The sequence below is a fragment of the Sapajus apella genome, unplaced genomic scaffold, assembly GCF_009761245.1.
Source record: "Sapajus apella isolate SASKATOON/1434 unplaced genomic scaffold, GSC_monkey_1.0 scaffold111, whole genome shotgun sequence".
Taxonomy (NCBI): Eukaryota; Metazoa; Chordata; class Mammalia; order Primates; family Cebidae; genus Sapajus; species Sapajus apella.
The window spans coordinates 5,238,992-5,262,611 of NW_022437051.1; the positions used below are offsets into that span (position 1 = coordinate 5,238,992).

The 23,620-nt window shown below is 33.8% G+C and overlaps 1 protein-coding gene across 28 annotated transcripts in view; it reads right to left on the reverse strand.

Moving 5' to 3' along the window:
* Positions 1-23,620, reverse strand: part of ZEB1 (zinc finger E-box binding homeobox 1) — a 202,861-nt gene that overhangs the window by 26,961 nt on the left and 152,280 nt on the right. For 17 of the 28 annotated variants that reach the window (XM_032259709.1, XM_032259690.1, XM_032259706.1 and 14 more), the window contains 2 exons: positions 7,076-7,138; positions 52-213 (listed from right to left, as the gene is read on the reverse strand). Coding sequence is in view for 10 of the 28 variants with exons in the window: in XM_032259690.1 (XP_032115581.1) it covers positions 52-213; positions 7,076-7,138 (225 nt within the window). In the remaining 18 variants the exon portion in view is untranslated. The remainder of the gene's footprint in view (positions 1-51; positions 214-7,075; positions 7,139-23,620) is intronic. The other 11 variants (XM_032259718.1, XM_032259693.1, XM_032259699.1 and 8 more) reach the window with 1 other exon arrangement.

Genomic DNA, 23,620 nt, shown 5'->3' on the forward strand with positions numbered 1-23,620 from the left:
GTAATAATCCTTTAAAGAGGGAAAGAAACACAACTGTTAAGCTCCATTTACCATTTTCATCATGACCACTGGCTTCTGGTGTGCCCTGCCTCTGGTCCTCTTCAGGTGCCTCAGGAAAAATGACAGCGGTGTCTTGTTGTTGTAGAAACTCTTCAACATTAGGATCATGGTTTTGCTCATTTTCTCCATCTGACTCGCATTCATCATCTTTTACTAAAAGAAATGCATACTTTTAAGAAAGCAATCTCACTACTAAGTTGTTACAAAGGTTTTCTAAATAAGAGATTGTCTTGAGAGAACGTGATTGTTCTTGAATCTGTAGAAAATATTTCTTGAAATTTAAAAATGAATTCCACTATTTCATTGTAATCTATTAAGATACCTCTTTGCTTTGTAAGTTTAAACTGTTATGTCTGAAATTCTCACAATATCCCTTTCAAATGTTAAAGTCATACATACTTCTATTGCATTTTACTAATAAAACATAGAGAAGGCAATATAGTTGACTGAATTCTTTCTCAATTAATGATAAAGCAAAGAAAAAAATAAAACTTTAGTTCTAAAAGGTCACCTTCTTAGCAACCTGTTGTATCATAATATTTAAAGTTGGACAATAGACACCCCCTTATCTGTGGCTTCCTTTTTCATGGTTTCAGTTACCAGTAGTCAACTGCAGCCTGGAATTAGGTGAACAGAGTGCAATAAGTAATTTGAGAGCAAAGAAGATCACATTCACCTAACTTTATTACAGCATATTGTTATAACTATACTTTATTATTAGTTTTTGTTGCAAACTCTGTGTCAAATTTATAAATTAAACTTTATCATAGGTATCTATGTATAGGAAAAAGTATAGTATATATAAGTAATTCAGACACTTAACGGGAGATCTTGGAATTTATCCCCCACGGAAGAGGGGCCCGCTGTACTTGAAATCTGAATCATTCTCATATAAACCACCCCGAAGTTCAGTTCAGTTATATGACTGCTTAGAAGACAGTTTCTATTAATTACCTATAGGTACAAAGATTTATAATAAGCGGCAAAGGGTATTAAATCTATGAATATTATTTCTTAGCTCCTTTAGTACTCATATAAAACAACGCCATTCTTTCTCTATTTCTGCCTCAGTAAATGTTTAACTGTAGGATTAAGGTGGAGGCAACTTTTCTTGAATTATTTTCTTATACTTTGAGAAGGCAGCCCAGAGTGCTGCCGAGTTTTTAAAGCAGTATTGCTGCCCTATGGCTTTCCTCCATTTCTTCCACTGGCTCCAGAGGAGAGTGTCTACTCCATGCTCGTAACTGCAGTGCCTTAGTATGACTCCCAAATGCCTCAGGGATGACTTCTTTATAGACTTTGACTGAACTGTCAGGCCTAAATTAGTAAAACAGCACTTCCCAACAGGCTGAAGTTTGGCCAAATTAAAATGGTGATGTACACGCATCTGTTTGTTTGATGGTTATTAAAACAATATTGCTAAATCTCCTGCACTGTAGTGGTAACTATTTTCATCAGGGTGACTGCTGTTAAAAACCTGAGAACCAATGGCAGTAACAAATGGTGATCCATAAATTCTTTTTCCTCCTTTTTAATACAGCCAATAGCTATCAATTATTTAGCATTTGCTATGTACCAAGAACTGCAATATCTAGTTCATGTCATTACTTATCCCTTTTTCACAGTAGCCCTTGTTCTCACTTTCTTTAAAAAAAAAAAAAAAAAAGAGAGAGAGAGAAAAGGCATATTCTTCATGTCAGGTCATTCCATCCATGACAGGATTATGGTATACTGCTTGGAGTATAAAGTCCTCCACGGTGCCAAAGGAGTAAAGTTCGAAATACTGACTAAGGAAAATCTTTCTTTTTTTTAGACAGAGTCTTGCTCTGTGGCCGGGTGCCAGGCTGAAGTGCAGTGGCGTCATCTCGGCTCACTGCAACCTCCGCCTCCCGGGGTCAGGCAATTCTTCTGCCTCAGCCTCCCAACTAGCTGGGACTAAAGAAGTGTGCCACCACGCCCAGCTAATTTTTGTATTTTTTAGTAGAGATGGGGTTTCACCATTTTGGCCAGGATAATCTAGATCTCCTGACCTCGTGACCCACCCTCCTCAACCTCCCAAAGTGCTAGGATTACAGGGGTGAGCTACCGCACCCGGCCAGGAAAATCTTTTTTACTAACAAATCAAGGCAATATAGAATCACTATAGGTTTTCTGGTCTTTCCTGTTTACATGAATTTCTATTAGGGATAAAGCACAACTGAAATGGGGGTATGTTGGTTCTGGTTGGGAAGCTGACATTAACTATATAATATGGCCAGAGGGAGTGAGGGTAATTTTCCTTAAATGATCCCCCCTGTTATTTAAAAATTAAGGAGACTGATAAGAGCACAGCAAATAATATTCTCAAACATCATTCCTAGGATCTGTCATTAGGTAGAACAATAAGCATTTCTGAAAAGCTAAAGCAGAACAAATCAGTGGCATTCTTTTCAAAGCAATTTCAAATTTTCAATTTAAACTAGATAGAAGTCATAAATGAAATTCATATTTTCTGTGATTTCTTACAGATTCCATGTAGAGTTGCTAAGATAGCTAAAATTATTTTTATCAAATAATAAAATATTTCAATTAAGCAATTTCCATCTTACGTTTATATTTTCTACATCCTAATAAAAATTGTATGTGTGCTAGCTGTTGGAATAATGAGTTTTTAAATAGTATACACTTTTCAGAACTGCATGATCTACATTTTATACATGAATTTTGCTACTTCAATAAATTCTAGCTTTCCTAATATGTTGATTAGGTCTAAATGTACACATTTGGAGATAAAAATTTTTATAACATACCTATTCGATTAGATCTATATAATCTTAGTCTTGACTTTACTACTTAGTATTATTATAAGATGTATTTACTTATACTTTATGTTTTCTTCATTACTAATTTATTTTTTTTTTGAGACTGAGTTTTGCTTGTTACCCAGGCTGGAGTTCAATGGCACGATCTCAGCTCAATGCAACCTCTGCGTTCCAGGTTCAAGCGATTCTCCTGCCTCAGCCACCCCAGTAGCTGGGATTTCAAGCTTGCGCCACCACACCTGACTAATTTTTGTATTTTTAATATATCCCTCATATATTTCTTTATTGATGAGATTTTATAAAATTCCTCAAAATGTGTATTGACACACTGAGTTCAAAAAATGAAGACATGCTTTTTTTCCTGACAGAAAGTAAGTCTGACTTGGCTGACTGGTGTGATGGTGATAACTGGCTTTGCTAGGTAGGTTACTGGAAATTTTCCAGAAATTGGGTGAACTATAATAAGGTATTGATCAAAATACAGTTCATGTAATAAAAGTGTTTTTCATGGAAATATACTTGTAAAAGATACTGAAATTAATAGTATTTGTTTCCTCAACCATTTCTGAATATATTAAACAAAGTCACTGTGAGAAAAAAAAAAATTTAAAGCCCAAAACAGGTATCATTAGTCCTTTGATAAATAACTATTGGTAAAGTCTTTCTGGTATATGTCCCAGAAAATGAGAGAATAGATTATTCTAATGACCGGGAAACGAATCTTTTTGCAAATTAGATGGCCTTAAATTTTTGTTTTAGACAAAACTGAAGAAATACTTAAAAGTATAAGCTGGAAGGACATTATATTTTCACTGACAAATAACTGTAACTTTTGGCATTATATTTGAAGATGCATAAAAACTGAGCAACTCAGTTGTAACATAAAATTTTATTTCATCTTTTTGAGAATACAATTATCTCAATGCTAAAAAATAGAAACAGAATGATGAACACTTTTTCTTCTAGAGATAATATTAAGCCATTACAATTACTATTTACGAAGTAATTTAAAAAAGCATTAGCTCCTTTAATCTTATTTCCACTAAGTTTTCTTTAATAATTATTAAAATTTAAAATATACTTATGTTGTGATCAACTATGAACTAATAATTCAATAATAAATCCATAAATTTTCTAAAAAATTAAGATCTTTGTGGTCCTTGGAAATTACAAGAAATTTTAATTTATACACATATTTTTCTTGTAAAGATATATGACAGTTGACAAAAATACCTTCAAACAGGAAATAATATGTTTGCAAAAAATTCTATATTGTATATAGACTGGAAATAAGAGCTCAAAAAGTAAACATTATGACATAACATTTCTTACTCTTAAAGAGCATTTTCACATTTTTTAAAAAAGAATAGGTATTAATATACTGTGGATTTCATCTGTAAGAGAGATGTTAAAATGTCAATGTTTTCCTATGCCAGAAATTGTAACTACTGACATTTAAAGTGAAAAATTTTATTATATCCATTAAGAAATTTGTGAGGCAGTATATAATTAGTTTATATCCTATAAAATTTATATGGCAACAGTAGCTCTTACGGTTGTTGTAAGGATTAAATGAGTTAATATAGTAATGTACTTATTAGTAGGGTATCTGGTATGTAGTAAGTACCATGTAATTGTTAGCTATTTATACCTTTAAGACGTTCTACAAGATAAACATTATAATTGTACAATTAAAATTTTTCTCAATAAAAAATTAGAGGAAATGTATTACTATTAGAGAAGACAAGTTGGTATTAGGTGTCAGGTATAAATCTGAGCTCTTTCCATTAAATTACATGCTATCTCTATGAACCCACATTTACCAAGCCCAATTTCAAACTGAGACCAGAATTTCTGCAGTTTCTTAAAATTTAAAGTGTTGGGAAATGCATATCTCAAAAAGGTCAAACACAAAGCAAACGTCCTGTCTTCAGATGATAAACTTTAAGTTTATTAGATATTAGAGATAAGCAAGTCACAGAGCATAAAATGTAAATGGGTTTTCTTTGAATATGACAAAACTCAAAATTGACAAAGTATAGAATTATATGACTATAAATACAAATTTCAGAGAGCAAATATTTAAATAAACACTGAATATTTTAAAATTTCATTATTTATCAATTATCTAACTATCTGTCTGTCTGTTTTTTCCATCCTGAATAAAGTGTCCTCAGGCTTCCGCTTACCTTTACCCTCCATTTTTGAAACTGTCTAAAATTATAAATTACATAAACAAAAAAGATGCTCAGAAGGAACAAAGGATATTTTAAATGAGTTTTTTACTCTGACTACTAAGTTCAGACTATAGCTCCTTAACTTCATGAGCTGCAAAAGGAAGTCTGCTATAAAAAAGATCTGACAACGTTCTGAACTAATGATGGCGACCTCTGTACAATGTTTTCGCTCACTTTGTCAGCATATTATTCCCCAGAAGTCAAGGAAGTAACAAAAGCAAAGGCATGACATAATTTTACAGTTTAACTGCTCAAGTCTCAAAAGTTAAATTTCTATCCTTCTTTTCTTAAAGCTACACTCACTGGAGCTTTAATAGAAGTTTACTTACTCCTAACTCCCCATGTTCCAGGGAAATAATGCAGCAGGGATCATCATCTTGTATATGGGGGAGATTTTACATTTCAGCAGCAACTCTGGTTACACACAAATTTGAGAAGGTTACTCTGCTTTCCAGGTGCAATTATTTTGAAGGAAATTTACATACTATTCAGTAGTTCAAACTGAAATAATTCATTTATTTTTATAGTGAAGAGCAGCCTGTCAGATAAAATACCATCCTTTGAGTATCTTTTTGGATAGCATTTTACCTAGAAGGGCAGTCTTCTGTAACTCTGGTAATATAAGTCATCAAAGTTTAATATTAGGTAAAAGTAATTAGTGTACTCTTATGTTTATTAATACTACCGTATTACTACTAACAAATGTCCAGCTTAAATATTTTACATATTCTATAGCTTAGCATGGCAAATATTTGATAACAAGCATATCTGAATACATTATTCAGGCAAGTTACACAGAACTAAGGGGCAAAATATAAAATCGTAGGCTATAGGCACCACAAATTATCACGTACTCCATTATTATTTAATTAATTTGGAATTCACTTTTAATAATAGCAAAAAGATTTACTCTGTTTTACAGAAATGACTGACAAGCATAGGAGTGCTAATGTTTATGTTACAGATAAAAATCTAATCTGGACACTTGTTGGCGATGAACCATACTCATCTTACCTAATGAAAGATAATCTGTAAGCCTTTATGAAATATTCCTAAAATGCACTTCATAGTAAAAAACAATCTATAAATGATAACCCATAGAAGAGAAGGAAAAAGAAAATGTAATGAAAACTGTATGACAGAAATATTTAATTTATGATTGAATATACAAAGTACAATTACATTACTTTTAAGTATAACATTTAGAGGAAATGTTTTAATAATTTGGAATTCATTTTTGAAGGTGACATTCTAACAGTTCTGGTCATCTTAGGGAACACAATAAAAACTGGCTGGTATTATTATACATAAGATCTGATTTAATTTTTCCACTTACTCTTTTGCTTCTTAAATCTGATCTGAATCCATTACAGAGGAATAGCCTTAAGTCTCAGGGAGTATGTACTTTTTAGTCACCTAGAAGCAAATTTCCTTGTTTACTACAACTTCATTTTACCCTTTTTCAATCACAGAAATTTTAAGAAAAAATTTTGATTCTGTTTGCTGTGACATGTTTATTAAACTCATCAATATTCATGATTCTCATCTGATTTATAGATAATCCATATTTGCTTTTTCTATTTTCTTTTGCTTTCTGTCCTGTGGGCAATTCAAAGCAGATCCTGGTAAACTAATAATGAAACTGAAAAGTTAGACCTGCATTTCTATAACTGCATATCAAAAACTTGATACAAGTTCAAATTATTCAACCACTTATTTTTTTGGATTATTTGTAGGTTATACCTGTCGTTCTTATAGAATGTAAAATCTGCCACATAATATGAATCTGTAAGTTATGCCGTATTTAAGGAATATTTACTTCTTTTTATGTAGTGTACCATACGCCAAAGTACTGAAACATTTAAGGAAAGTAAGACAGAAGGAAATGGACTAAATTCAGGACTCACAAAAGCAAAATCAGTGACACAAAGATCTCCTTTAAAGACTACGGTATGAAAGAAAATAGCAGGAGAGTACCTGTACATCCTGCTTCATCTGCCTGAGCTTCAGGCCCCAGGATTTCTTGCCCTTCCTTTCCTGCTGAAATAAAAGAAGAAGAAATCAAAATAGATCTATAGTGTTCCTAACACAAATGAAAGACAAATGTTTCAAGTTTTGGATATCCCAATTACTTTGATCTGATCATTACACATTGTATGCATATATCAAAATATCACAGGTATCACACCAAATATATACAGCTATTATGTATCAATAATTTTTTTTTAAATCCAGGTGTCACAAACATTTTAACTTCCCAAAATCTGAAAAGGAAACTTTCATTACAGATTATATTTAATTTGGATTTTTTTCCTTTTATAAATATGGCAATGTGTCCTTGAAAGGTAAAGCTGTTTAAAGAAATCAAGTGGACAGTTTAATCAAACTCACAAAAATATCTTTGAGAAGTAAAAGCAGTAAAGATTAGATATTCTGGAATTATACATATTTTAGGATTATAAGCAAACTGGAATTTTAGTAGTATATTGGGAAAAGAGCTCTACCTATAGATGGTAGAATTATATATTTTTATTTCTTCTCTAAAGCACAAATTTCCAGGTTCTAGGCTCTGTGCTAAGAGCTTTGTAACTTACTTCTTTTAACCTTTGTAGCAACCTACTTTATAAGTTAAAAAACTTGCCCATAGACATGCAGCTATTAGGTGGCAGAAATGAAATATAAATGCAGGTCTGACTGGTTCCAAAGCCCACTTTCCATTACACTCTTGCTTGTTTAACTAGGGTACCAAAAAACTAGAAAGAAGACTGAGCTGAATGTTACTGTGCCCAAAGTAAACACTTAAGGCATAATGCTTTTTCTTTCACTTTATTCATTACTCTAATTACTGATAAGTAGTAATCAACAACATAGTGGTACTAACAAATATTTTTAGATATCTGTCATCTTCCCCTGCTACCTCTACATTTATAGTGGGGTATCTGTAGCATTTCATACAGCATAGGTTCAAAATAAATATTTTGTATTATAAGTAAAGGTATACTTTTCTGGCAAGCAAAAAGTATGTTTTATACATTCAAATGCATTTTATTATAATACTTTATTAAGAACATGTGCATATATGAAAGGCATGAATAAGTTAAAAATGGTTCTTTTCTAACAGATAGCAGAGAGTATATGTCATAATTATGATCAGAATACTTATACAGTCATACTGAAAGAGTGTAGTTATCTGTACCCTAATCAAATTGCACCGAATATGTCAGTCAAAAAATCTTGGTTTAGATTTATCCTAGGTTTGATTGTTAAATTAAGAAAGAGAGCACTAATCAAGTAAAATCTTTGCATCGCATAACAGCATGTATTTCTTTTAAGTGCCATGGATTACTGGGTGAATTTATTCAGTAGTTTCTTTACTCATTAACTTTCATACTAGTATTTAAAGATGATCATATATGAAAAACAGTTAAACTGTGCACAAACCTCTTTAGATCAATGTAAAAAACACTGTTTTAAGTAGATAATGATGAGATTAACTTCTGCTGAAAGTCTCATTTTATACTTTTCACCAGTAAAATGACAATTTAAAAATTCCTGGTAAAGTGTTTACAACGCTGTCAGATAAACACCAGTGTTTGCTAAGTGTTCGCAAACCTCAAGCACCCCCTTTTTCCCACTCCGATGTCTTCTTAAAATAATAAACAGTATGCCAACTGGTTAATTATATGATGGTAATACAGTTACTGATTATAGTATACCTATGTTCCATATTCTTCTAAAATGAAAATCATAACAGCCAGAGTTACTACCTGGTAAGATGGAATATGACATTGATATTAAAGGTTAAAATGACATTTTTGGACATTGCTAATTTGTCTACTTATAAGTATTATAGGTAATTTTAAAAGTACAATTTGATTAAATAATTTATTTGTTTCTTCATTTCTTCATCCCTCGTTGACATAAAATCTAGGCTCCTTAGATGAGTATTTAATATACTTCAGAATCTACTCCCAGATCTATTTTCCACAATTTAAAAATGAGAAGTCTAATTTTTTTCATTATTGGGGCTGGAGTTTTGGTTGAACAACTAAGACCATGGTGCCTAAAAAAACAGAAAACATCCTAATGTTGGCCTTTAACACTGCAAAAAATCCTGCCTGGGGATAGGCTCTTTCTCCATCACCTATGGACTAGCATGAGTGTGTCTGCAAACATGCTGTGTTAAATTCAAAAGCTTGTATTTTTTGAAATTCACACCCATGTGTTTTTAACCATTTCAAGTCTGTTCATGGGAATATTTTATAGCAACCTCTAAGAAGGCACAGTAAGTGCCTAACTCAATCAGATTTTCCTTTCCTGGTTTGTCTACTCCTCTTTGACACATATCCACACACGCCAAGCAGATTTATACCTGTATAGGTATTCCTTGACTTATGATGAGGTTACATCCTGATAAACCCATTATAAATGGAAAATATCATATCAAAATGCATTTAATACATCTGTCCTACGCAACAACATAGTTCAGCCTACTCCACCTTAAAGGTGTTTAAGACAATTAACAGTATCTACAGCTGGGCAAAATCATCTAACATGAAGCCTATTTTAAAATAAGGTATTAAAATCTCATATAACTGATTAAACACCATACTGAAAATGAGAAAAAAAAATGGTTATATGGGTCCTTGGAGTGTTGTTTCTACTGAATACATATTTCTTTCACACCATTGTAAAGTTGAAAAGTCATACGTTAAATCTTATGTCATAAGTTGGGGACTTTCTCTATACCTTTTCTCAAGTTGTTCCCTCTGCCTAGAGAGCCATTACCAGTCTGAGTAACTTCCACAGATTTTTTTAAAGGCCAGTTCACGTCTCCCTCATTCTGTAGGCTGTCGCTGAGCCAGCTTTCTGCTATTCTCATTCTACAGCTCCTGCTAAGGAAAAACTCCAAAAAGTGAATGCCAAAAGATTATTGAATTCAAACCTAAAAGTGTTCAAATTTTAGAAGTGAAATGTTTCACTGTATACTTTTCTAGGTGGCTTGATATTCCCACTCCTGTATCTTCAAATTTATAATATATATGTAAATATTTGTGGTATAATTGTCTAGCAAAGTCACAACAAATATAACTCACAACCTCCATGAATACCCATTAACTTAAAGATTAAAAAATATATACCTGAGGTCAGAGCCAGTTAAGAAGGAAAAAGCAAAAAAAAAAAAAACCACTTATGTCTGCTACTGCATGTAGCTAATAAAACCTGGGGAGAATGCAGAGAACAGCTATTTAAAAACTCTAAAGGGTAGGTCACAGCAGGTGACTGGAGAAGATGACATGACAAGAATTCAGAGTAGCCAGAGTAGCAAAGAGTGATCCTCCTTACTTTTTTCTTTCTTCTTTTTTTAAAAGGTAGCCCCTGTCCCGGATTCAAGGGAGCTTAAAACCTGAAAGTGGGCCCTGAGGCATGGCAGTGAAGGCTCTAGGAGAACTCTTCTAGTTTAGGCTCAAGGAACAGGAAAAGGCTTAATGAAGAGAAAAACTGCCCTTTTCTCCTTTATTCTCTTGTACCGTAGCCTTCAAGATAGTAGCAGATGACTGCAAGAGTTTAAAACTTTGAGGGAGGGAAAACTTCCTCTCCAATAGGAGGAGCTGTGACCCTAAGAGTATAATATAAAGTCCACTGAGCTCTTTCTCTCCCCGTCTTCTTTCAGCTCTTCTACAGGCATAGATGCAGGAAGTATGTGGCAAAGTAAGGTAAATGAAGTACCAGAGTTTTGGCTAGAGGACTGAAAAGCAGAGTCCCCAGGAACTGAAAGTACTGAGATCATGAAAGAGAGGGGCTCAGGAAAGTGACAAACTTCTCATGTGTGAAACTGATCACAGACTGTGAGAAACTAAGTACTAAGTATGGACAGAAAATTACCCATGTTCTAGATTGGACACTGGGTGATACATGAAAGACAGATCTGAACAGCATGTCAAAGGCTTTGAAAACTGAACCAATTATGGAATCACAACCTATACATTGGCTGAAGATCGCATCCTGAATACAACTGGATAAACTGCCTGCTAAGCAAAAATTATCAAAATTCTCTATAGGATTTAAATAAAGTATTAGTTTTATTTAACTTATTAGTCTCATAATACTTGAAATAATCTCAAATTACTTAGCTTGTGAAGAATTATGAAAAGTCTCAAGTCACATAGGCAAATATGATAAAAAATGCCAACCGTGAGAAGACAAAGATGTTGAAATTATTAAACTATGACATTAAAACAACTAGTGCTCCAAGAAGTAATGGTAAACACTGTTGAAAAGAATGGAAAGACAATGTCTCAGCAAATGGAAGATATATAAATAAAAACTAAAATAAAATGTTAGAATTATAGTAACCAAAAATTTAAAAATCACTGGATAGGCTTAATAGTAAAATGGAGATAAGAGAGCAAAGACTGGTGAACTTGACAGTACATCAATGGAAACTATCCACTCTGAATAAGACAGAATAAATATGTTTTTTAAACAATGAAGAGTCTCAGGATATGTGGGACAATAGTAAAATATCTAACTTTCATGTCATTGGTGTCCCAGAAGGAAAGTTATAGAGCAGAAAAAAAAACTGAAGAAATAATGTTTAAAATTTTACCAAATTTAGTGAAAGACATAAACCAACATATTTAAGAACTGAACCTCAAACAGTAACCTCCTAGCCCCCCAAATCTAGGCTCAAACTCATCAATCGAACACTGAAAACTAGTTTAAAAAATGCTAAAAGAGCCACAGAAATAATACATAATTACAGGGATCAATGATTTAAAAGACTACAGAGTTATCAGAAATCATGGATTCCACAAGAAAGTGGAACATGTTTCAAAAAAAAATGTCAGCTGAAATTTCTAAATCCAATGAGAATATCCTTAAGAAATGAAGGTAAAATAAACACTTTCTCAGAAAACAGTATAGTTAATTGTCAGCAGAGCTATTCTAAAAGAATTACTAAAAAAGACTATCATAAAGATGGTGAAATTAGAAACACTTTATGTCAGGAATAAAATAAGATAAATGATGTAGTACATATGGCAACTATAGGCAACTATAAAATAAAGGAGGGAGAATAACAAGACCTATATGAAAAATGTATAGATTCCACTTGGCATGGTAAAATATTAATTCTAAAGAGACTGAAAATTTAGTATATATATTCTAATCCATAGAGCAACCACTAAAAGAAATCTATACACAGATATACAGTCAAAACTAAAATAAATAAATTGAAATGGAATACTAAAATATATTTAAATGATCCAAAACAAGGGAGAAAAAGTGGACCAGAAGAATGAGAGACAAACAGAAAACAAATAATAATAAACCCAAATCCAAACATCAAACATTATATTAAATATAAACGGTCCAAACAAACGAATTAATGGCAGAGATTATCAGAATAGACCAAAAATAATAAAAATCTCCATTAATATGCTGTCTACAAAAATTACTTCAAATACAACATAGTTAAAAAGTAAAAGGATAAAAAATTTTATGAAAAATTCATTAACCAAATGAAAGCTGGTATGATTACATTAATATCAGACAAAGTAGACTTCAGAGTTAAGAAAATTATCAGAAATCAAGAGAAACATTGCACAATAATAATGAGTCAATTTACCAAGAAAATAGAGCAATGTTAAATGTGTGTGCATTTAACAACAGAACTTTAAAATAAGTGAAGCAAAAATGAACAAAACAAAAAGTAGAGACAAATTCACAACATACTCGTAGACTTCAATATTCCTCTTGTATTAACTGACAGAATAAGTAGATAAAAAATTAGCAAGGATATAAAAGAACTTGGGAACATTAACAACTGGATCCAAATAACATCTATAGAATGCTCAACCCAATGATGGAATTCACATTCTTCTCAAATGTATATAAAGCATTCATATAGACACACCATTTCTAAGGTCATAAAACACATTTTAAAGAACTGAAATTCTATAAAGTATGTTCTTTGATCACAATGACCAGATGTCAATAGGAAAAAGATAAGAAAATCTCCAAACACTTGGAAATTAATAAAACCATAACAAGAGGATCTATGGATCAAAACGGAAAATAAAAAACACAGCAAAATTTGTGGAATGTCCTTAAAACAGCGTATAGAGGGAAATTTATAGCATTAAATGCTTGTGCTATACAAGCAGGTCTCAGATCAAAATTCTAAACTGTGTATTAAAAAAACAGTAAACGAGGAGCAAAACACAAAGCAAGAAGAAAGAAGTAATAAAAATCAGAAATCAATAAAATTAAAATAATAAAAAAAAACATGAGACAAAAAGCTGGCTCTTTGAAAAGATCAATGCAACAGGTAAGACTTTAGTAGGATTGATAAGCAAAAAAAGAAGAAAGCCACAAATTGCTACTATTAGGAATGAAAAGAGAATGCCACTGTAGAACCAGCAGATATTAGAAGGGTATAAAGGAATGCTCTGAACAACTGTTCAAACCTAAACCTAAAAAACTAAAATAAATCAATTCCTTTTACGCATCCAAGATGAATATAAAACCTGAATATTCCTGTAAATATATAAAACTTGAATTTTAAAAATCTTCCAACAAAACAAAACTCCAGGCCTAACTGGTTTCACTTGCAAATTTTACCAGATATTTAAGGAAGAAATAACACCAAACTTAAATATTTTATTTCAAGGTCAGGATTACTCTAATACTACAACTGTATGACAATAGTACCAAAAAAAGAAAAAAAAATTATGTACCAACATCCCTTATGAACATTGGCACAAAAATCTTCAATAAAATATTAGCAATATAAAAAAGAAAATGATCAAATGGGGCTTTTCAGGGAATAAAGCCTGATTCAGTAGTTGAAATTGATTAGTGTATTCCTCCATATTAACAGGTTAAACAAGTAAAACCACATGATCATTTCAATTGATGCAGAAAAAGCATTTGAAAAAAAATTATTTATTCATGATTAAAAACTCACAGTGAACCAGGAATAGAAGGGAACTTACTGAATTTGATAAAGGGTATCCATAAGAAACCTTCAGTTAACATTATACTTAAAGGAGAAAGGCTATGCTTTCTTCCCCAAGATTAAGAAAAAGTCAAGAATGTCCATTATCACCACTTTTGATATCTTGCAATAAGTCAATAAAAGAATTAAAGGCATACACATTATAAAGGAAGAAATAAAAATATCTTTATTTGCAAAAAACAAGACTGTCTACATGGGCAATGAACTGGAAACCAAATTAAAAGAAAAAAACTTCAAGCTGTTCACATTCTTACCTCCAAAAAAGAAATCCGTAGGTGTAAATTTAACAAACTGTGTACATGATCTGTATTCTGAAACTATCAAACACTGATGTAAGAAGAAAAAGAAAAGCTAAATAAATGTAGGTACACACCCTCTTCATTAATTGGAAGACTCCTCAACATTTTAAGAAAGATGTCAATTCTCCCCAAATTGATCTGCATATTTAACACAAATCAAATAAAAATGTCAGCATGAATATTTTTAATATAAAATTTTCTAAAATTTATATGAAAAGGCAAAGGAACTATAATATCCAAAATGATTTTGAAAATAAAATAAAATTAGAGAAATAACATCCCCCAATTTTAAGACTTACTATACAGCTACAGTTATCAGGATTACATGGTATTGACAAAAGGATGGACATATAGATCAACAGAACAGAACAAAGTCCAGAAACTGACCCATAATTAATTTCTGACAAAAATGCAAAGTATATTCAATAGAGAAAAAATAGTATTTTCAACAAGCAGTATTGGAACAATTGGACATCCATAATGAAGAAATGAAACTTCACCTCAATCTCACATCTTACAAAAAAATGAGGTCGGGAGTTTTTCCAAGATGGCCAAATAGAGGCAGCTCTGGAACACAGTTCCCAGCAAGAGAGACACAGAAGCTGAGTGGTCTCCACAGTTCCAAACGAGGTACCAGGTTCATTTTGTGGGTCTGGTTGAACAGTGGGTATAAACCAAAGAGGGCAAGTTGAGGCAGGGTGGGGCACTGCCCCACCCAGGAGGTGCATGCAACCGACTGGAGGATCGGAGGCTCTCCCACTCCAGGACTTCAGTTCGGATACGCTGCTTTACCCAAACCCTCCACAACCTACAGAAAAGGAGATCTTTGCCAGGCTGAAAATCCCCCTGAACAGGGCTGAGCAGCAACTCTGGCAGTGCTGAGGTTGTTGGCACAGATGTAGGCGGAAGCAGTGGCTGACACCAAAAGCCCAGAGGACGGAGCTACACGCCCCCCAGAAAGAAAGGGAACCAAAAGCAGGGAATCAGGCAATACGGCTGGGAGGATCCCTCCCCGACAAAGTCCAGCATGCTGAAGCACTCTGACTTGAAAGTACTGCAGCTAGCACATCAGTTAGAGTGCAACCAGCAACGATGGAGCTCAGTGGGGGAAAGGGCAGCCACCATTGCAGAGGTGGGCCTAATCTTCCTGAGTAAACAAAAGATGCAGGAAATCTATGCAGCAGCTCCACTGAATCCATGGCAGCCCAGCAGTGCCTCTGCAGGCAGACAAAAGAAAGGCCGCTTCCTCAGGCAGCTAGCTGAAATCGAAGCTAGATAAATCCAAGAAAATGGGAAGAAGCCAGTGCAAAAAGGATGAAACCATCAAAGACCAGAATGCCTCACCCCCACCAAGGGAACACAATTCTCACCAGCAAGGAAATAAAACTTCTCACCAGCAAGGAAACAAAACAGGATGGAAAACAAATTTGAAGAACTGACAAAAGCTGGCTTCAGAAGGTGAGTAATAAACTTCTCTGAGCTAAAGGAGCATGTTCTAACCCAATGCAAAGAAACTAAAAACCTTGAAAAAAGGTTAGATGAAATGCTAACTAGAATAACAAACTTAGGGAAGAACATAAACGACTTGATAGAACTGAAAAACAGCACAAGAACTTCATGAAGCATACATAAGATTCGATAGCCAAATTGATAAAGCAGAAGAAAGGATATTGGAGATTGAAGATCAACTCAATGCAATAAAACGAGAAGGCAAGAAAAGAGAAAAAAGTGAAAAGAAATGAACAGAGCCTCCAAGAAATATGGGATTATGTGAAAAGACCTAATCTACGCTTGACTGGTGTACTGGAAGATGATGGGGAGAATGAATCCAAGCTGGAAAACACTCTTCAGGATATTATCCAGGAGAACTCCCCCAACCTAGCAAGGCAGGCCAACATTCAAATACAGGAAATACAGAGAACACCACAAAGATACTCCTGAAGAAGAGCAACCCCAAGGCACATAATCGTCAGATTCACCAGGGTTGAAACAAAGAAAAAAATGCTAAGGGCAGCCAGAAAGAAAGGTTGGGTCACCCACAAAGGGAAGCCCATCAGACTCACAGTGGATCGCTCAGTAGAAATCCTACAAGCCAGAAGAGAGTGGAGGCCAATATTCAACATCCAGAATTTCATATCCAGCCAAACTAAGCTTCACAAGGGAAGGAGAAATAAAAATCTTGACGGACAGACAAGCAATTGCTGAGAGATTTTATTGCCACCAGACCTGCCTTACAAGAGCTCCTGATGGAAGCATTAAACATGGAAAGGAACAATCAGTACCAGCCACTGCAAAAAAGAACCAAATGGTAAAGACCAACAACACAATGAAGAAACTGCACCAACCAAAGGGCAAAACATCCAGTCAGTAACAAAATGGCAGCATCAAATTCACACGTAACAATATTAACATTAAATGTAAATGGACTAAATGCCCCAGTCAAAAGACACAAACTGGCAAACTGAATGAAAAGTCAAGAACCATTGGTGTGCAGTATTCAGGAGTCCCATCTCATGTGCAAAGACACACATGGACTCAAAATAAAGGGATGGAAGAAGATTTACCAAGCAAATAGCAAAAAAAAAAAAAGCAGGTGTTGCAATCCTAGTCTCTGATAAAATGGACGTTAAACCAACAAACATCAAAAGAGACAAAGAAGGGCATTACATCATGGCAAAATGATCAACACAACAAAAAGAGCTAACTATTCTAAATATATATGCACCCAAAACAGGAGCACCCAGATATATAAAGCAAGTTCTTAATAACCTAAAAAAAGACTTAGACTCCTACACAATAATAGTGGGAGACTTTAACACTCCATTGTCAATATTAGACAGATCTACAAGACAGAAAATCAACAAGGATATCCAGGGCTTGAATGCAAATCTGAATAAAGTGAACCTAATAGACATCTACAGAAATCTCCATCCCAAATCCACAGAATATACATTCTTCTCAGCACCACATTGCACTTACTCTAAAATCGACCACATAATTGGAAGTAAATCACTCCTCAGCAAATGCAAAAGAACAGAAATCATAACGAACAGTCTTTCAGACCACAGTGCAATCAAATTAGAAGTCAGGGTTAAGAAGCTAACTCAAAACTGCACAACTTCATGGAAATTGAACAACTGGCTCCTGAATGTCGACTGGATTAACAATGAAATGAAGGCACAAATAAAGATGTTCTTCAAAACCAATGAGAACAAAGACATAATGTGCCAGAATCTCTGGGACACATTTAAAGCAATGTCTAGAGGGAAATTTATAGCAATAAATGCCCACGTGAGAAACAAGGAAAATCTAAAATCGACACCCTATCATCAAAATCGGAAGAGCTAGAGGAGCAAGACCAAAAAAAATCAAAAGCTAGCAGAAGACAAGAAATAACTAAGATCAGAGCAGAACTGAAGGAGATAGAGACACAAAAATCTCTTAAAAAAAATCAATAAATCCAGGAGCTGGTTTTTTGAAAAGATCAACAAAACACACCACTAGCCAGAAGAATAAAAAAGAAAAGAAGAATTAAATAGATGCAATAAAAAAAACCATAAAGCGGATACCACCACCGATTCCACAGAAATACAAACTACCATCAGAGATTACTACAAACAACTCTATGCATACAAACAAATAAATCTGGAAGAAATGGATAAATTCCTAGACACTTGCACTCTCCCAAGACTAAACCAGGAAGAAGTTGAAACCCTGAATAGACCAATAACCAAAGCTGAAGTTGAGGCAGCAATTAATAGCCTACCAACCAACAATAGTCCAAGTCCAGACAGGTTTACAGCTGAATTCTACCAAACATAGAAACAGAGGAGCTGGTACCATTCCTTCTGAAACTATTCCAAACATTACAAAAATAGGGAATCCTCCCTAACTCATTTTATGAGACCAACATCATCCTGATACCAAAACCTGGCAAAGACTCAACTAAAAAAGAAAACTTCAGGCCAATATGCATGATAAACATTGATGCAAAAATCTTCAATAAAATACTGGCAAACCAAATGCAACAGCACATCAAAAAGCTTATTCATCACAATCAAGTAGCCTTCATCCCGGGGATGCAAGGCTGGTTCAACATAAACAAGTCTATAAATGCAATCGATCACATAAAGAGAACCAAAGACCAAAACCACGTGATTATCTCAATAGATGAAGAGAAGGCCTTCAACAAAATTCAACATCCCTTTATGCTAAAAAACCTCAATAAACTAGGTATCGATGGAACGCATCTCATAATAATAAAAGCTATTTATGACAAACCCACAGGCAAGATCATACTGATGCCCTCTCTCACCACTCCTATTCAATATAGTATTGGAAGTTCTAGCCACAGCAATCAGGCAAGAAAAAGAGGAGGAAGTCAAATTGTCTCTATTTGCAGATGACATGACTGTATATTTAGAAGACCCCATCATCTCAGCCGCAAATCTCCTGAAACTGATAAGCAACTTCAGCAAAGTCTCAGGATACAAAATAAATGTGCAGAAATCACAAGCATTCGTATATACCAATAACAGACAGAAGGCTAAATCAAGAGCGAACTCCCATTCATAACTGCTGCAAAGAGAATAAAATATCTAGGAATACAACTAACAAAGCATATAAAGGACCTCTTCAAGGAGAACTACAAACCACTGCTCAGGGAAATAAGAGAGGTCACGATCAGATGGAAAAACATTCCATGCTCATGGTTAGGAAGAATCGATATCACGAAAATGGCCATAATGCCCAAACTAATTTATAGATTCCATGCTATCCCCATCAAGCTACCAATGACCTTCTTCACAGAACTGGAAAACAACACTTTAAATTTCATATGGAACCAAAAGAGAGCCCACATAGCCAAGACAATCCTAAGCAAAAAGAACAAAGCTGGAGGCAGCATGCTGCCTGACCTCAAACTACTAAAAGGCTACAGTAATCAAAACAGCATGGTACTGGCACCAAAATAGAGACATAGACCAATGGAACAGAACAGAAGCCTTGGAAGCAACGCCACACATCTCCAACCATCTGATCTTTGACAAACATGACAAAAACAAGAAATGGGGAAATGATTCCCTGTTTAATAAATGATGTTGGGAAAACTGGCTAGCAATGTGCAGAAAGCAGAAACTGGACCCCTTCCTGACACCTTACATTAAAATTGACTTCAGATGGATTAAAGATTTAAAAGCAAGACTTAATACCATAAACATCCTAGAAGAAAACCTAGGCAAAACCATTCAGGACATAGGCGTAGACAAGGACTTTATGCAAAAGCAATGGCAACAAAAGCCAAAGTAGACAAATGGGATCTAATTAAACTCTACAGCTTCTGTACAGCAAAAGAAATAATCATTAAACCAGCAACCAACAGAATGGGAAAACATTTTTGCAATCTATCCATCTGACAAAGGGCTAATATCCAAAATCTACAAAGAACTAAAACAGATTTACAAGAAAAAACAAACAAACCTATTCAAAAGTGGGTGAAGGATATGAACAGATGCTTTTCAAAAGAAGACATATATGAGGCCAACAAACATATGAAAAAATTCTCATTATCACTGGTCATTAGAGAAATGCAAATCAAAACCACATTGAGATATCATCTCATGCCAGTTAGAATGGTGATCATTAAAAAGTCTGGAGACAACAGATGCCGGAGAGGATGTGGAGAAACAGAAACACTTTTACACTGCTGGTAGGAGTATAAATTAGTTCAACCATTGTGGAAGACAGTGTGGCAATTCCTCAAGGATCCAGAAATAGAAATTCCATTTGACCCAGCAATCCCATTACTGGGTATATACCCAAAGGATTATAAATTGTTCTATTATAAATATACACACACACGTCAGATTTCTGATTGTTATGTGATCATGTGTGGAAGTTATTAACTTCAATGTTTTTTTGCCACAGCTTTTGCAACTTAATACTCAAATGAGTAACATTTGCTGTTTTAAACATTAATAGCAGGTTTTCTCTCTTTATACAGCTGTATCATCTGAACTTGCATTATGATTGGCCTGTAGAGTTGCTGAGAGGGCTCAAGGGGTTGGCTGCTATCTTAGAAAGTGCCTGACACACTAACAAAGCTGAGTTTCCTATGGTAACAACTGAAGCAAACTTTTTGTTCTGGTCCTTTTTGGTGGAGGAGTAACAATACAAATGGATTTTGCGAGTGACTAAAAAAGTGAAGAATGCACAAGAATGGATCATAAGATGGAATTTATCAAACCCTAGCCTTGCTTGTTAAAAAGTTTTAAAAAAAATCTGTAATGGTACTGACTTTGCTTGCTTTGAAGTAGCTTTTTTTTTTTTTTTTGCATTAACTGTTAGTTTTTTAAGTCTCTTGCTGTGTTAAGTTGTAGTTAATACTGCTACAGCAATTTCTAATTTTTAAGAATTGAGTAAGGGTGTATAACACTAATTCATAATCACTCTTATTGTAATTTGAATAAAGTGTAACATTGTGTAGCCTTTTTGTATAAAACAGACACATAGAAAATGGTCCAATAAGTTTCCTTTTTAATATGCTTAAAGTAAGCAGGTGGATCTATTTCATGTTTTTGATCAAAAACTTTATTTGGGGTATGTATGGGTAGGGTACATCAGTAAGAGATGTTATTTGGAATCTTGTTTTGGACAGTTTACCAGATGCCTTTTATCCCAAAGTTATTGTAACCTGCTATGATACAATGCTTCAAATGTCGTTATAAAAAATGGTTCAGAATTAAACTTTTAATTCATTAAAAAAAATAGGTCAAAATGAAACAAGCCCTAATAAAAAGGTGAAGAAAGTAAAGAGAAAATCCTGATGATCTGGAGTTAAGCAGAGTTCTTGGACATGACACGAAGCATGATGAAAATCATGATCCATAAAAAGTATAAACTAAATCTCAATTAAAACTTTTGTTCCATAATACTAGCCTTAAGGCAATGAAATGACAGTTTTTACAACAACTCTAGTTTTTACAACAACTCTAAAGAATTTTCAAAACGTATTAATAATGAAATAAGTAACGACTAGAAAATACACAAAAGGTGTTAAACAGATACTTCATTGAAGAAGACATAATATAACAAGCACATGATAAAATGTTTGACTTCATTAGCCATCAGGGGAATGCAAATGAAAACCAAACCTATTATGAAAACACACCTATTAGAATGGCTAAAGTAAAAAATAACTGATAAAACAAAATGCCTGTAGGCCTGTAGAGAAAGTGGATCATCTCTTATTTATTATTAATGGGATGGTACAACCACTCTGGAAAAGTTTGGCAGTTTCTTAAACCATTAAATATATACAATATATTATGCAACAGTCTCACTTCTAAATATTTACTCGAGAGAAATGAAAACTTAAGCTCAGCTCCCCAAAACCTACATACTAATGTTTATAGCAGCTTTACTCATAATCTCTGTAAACTGTTAACTACCAAAATGTCCTGTGATAAGTAACTGGCTAAATAAACTGTGGTACATTCATACAATGAAATACTGCTCATTAATGAAAAGGATCAAACTACTGATACATGCAATAACTTGAATATATCTGAGTGAAACAGAAATGTTTCGTATTGTATGCTGAGTGAAACAGAAAATGTTTCATGTTGTATAATTTTTATGACATTCTCAAGAAGAGAAAATGATAGCAAAAGATCACGGTTGCCAGGGTTTGTGGTGGAAGGAAAGTATGACTAAAAAGGGGTGGCACAATAGTGCTTTGATGATGGAGCTGTTCTGTGCCCTGATTGTCACGTGTGTGTGTGTGTGTGTGTGTGTGTGTGTATTAAAGCTCATAGAAATGAACATCAAGTCAATTTTAAAGTATGTTAATTTAAAAAAAGATTCCCGAGATCTTAACACTCAGAAAAAAAGAAACTTACTTTTGTAGTTCTAGGTGCTAATTCTGTAAGAAGAAATCCAGAAGAATTAATAGGAGTGTTTACAGATTTTTAAAACTATTTTAATGTTTTGGTGTCAGTTATATGAGAGACCAACTGATAATAATACACAATAATGTTTTTGTATTTAATCAATCCACAAAGTAGTACAGAAATCAAATCCAGAAATGTTATGAGTAGTTTTACTTTAAGGAATAAAAAGAAATAAGGACGCAGTGGATAAGGGCAAAAGCTTTAGAGTCAATTATTCCTAGGTGAAGACATTGGCTCTACTGGGTCTGTGAGTAGACCTGGGGGAGTGATACAAATCAGTTAGTCCTTAAGTTTCACATGTATACAACTAGGGCATTACATCATAGGATTCTTGTAAATACTAAACTCTCATTTAGCCCAATGCCTATAAGAATGTAAATGCTTAATAAGTAATGGCCATTATTAGGGATTCTATAGAAATACAAATTGTTCTGAGACTCTTACAATTATCGATTACATGTAGAATTTGAAGATCATCGTGTCTGAAATATTTTGACCTCAAATTAATTCATTAAATTTTAAATGCAGGGTGTAAGTGGATTGACTATTACAGGAATGATTTAATTAAGTAATCCATTCATCCAGTTCACTATTTGAGGATCCATAAGCCAGAAATTCTGTAGATTCTGAAATACGAAATTGGAAAGAACACTATTATCAAAGAACAAAGCTTAGGGAGAGAGAGAGACAGAAAATTACATCATCTTTGCAAGTGCTGCAATAGAGATGTATGTCATTGCACTGCATGATAACCTAATTACCATATTTTTTTTCTCTAATCAAGTTGTTCTGAAGGAGCTTATTTAACAAATAGTGACATATATTCTTACACAACAGTGATAATGAGTAAAATCATCTAAGGACATAACATTCATTTTCAGTCATCCATGTGCCCTCTTTATCATTACTTGTCTCTCAGTCAGCAAGAAAAAAATATTCTTTTACCTAAAAAACTAAGAATAACAAGCCCACATACAGTATAGGCTTGCTAAACATTTTGACCCTGATTAGTTAAGCAAAATATCCAAAATCCTGAATCATCTGAGTGACTTATGGTAGAAGTTAATGGCATAGCTTACAGATTCAGATGGCCTAGTTAAAATTACAGATGATATTTACTAGTAGTGACTCTGGTAATTTACCTAATGTCTTTTGTACCTATTTTTTTCTCATCTACAAAATGGGGCTAAGTAACTTGCTTCATTACAGTATTGCAAGGATTAGATTAATCTATAAAACACAATTTAGAACA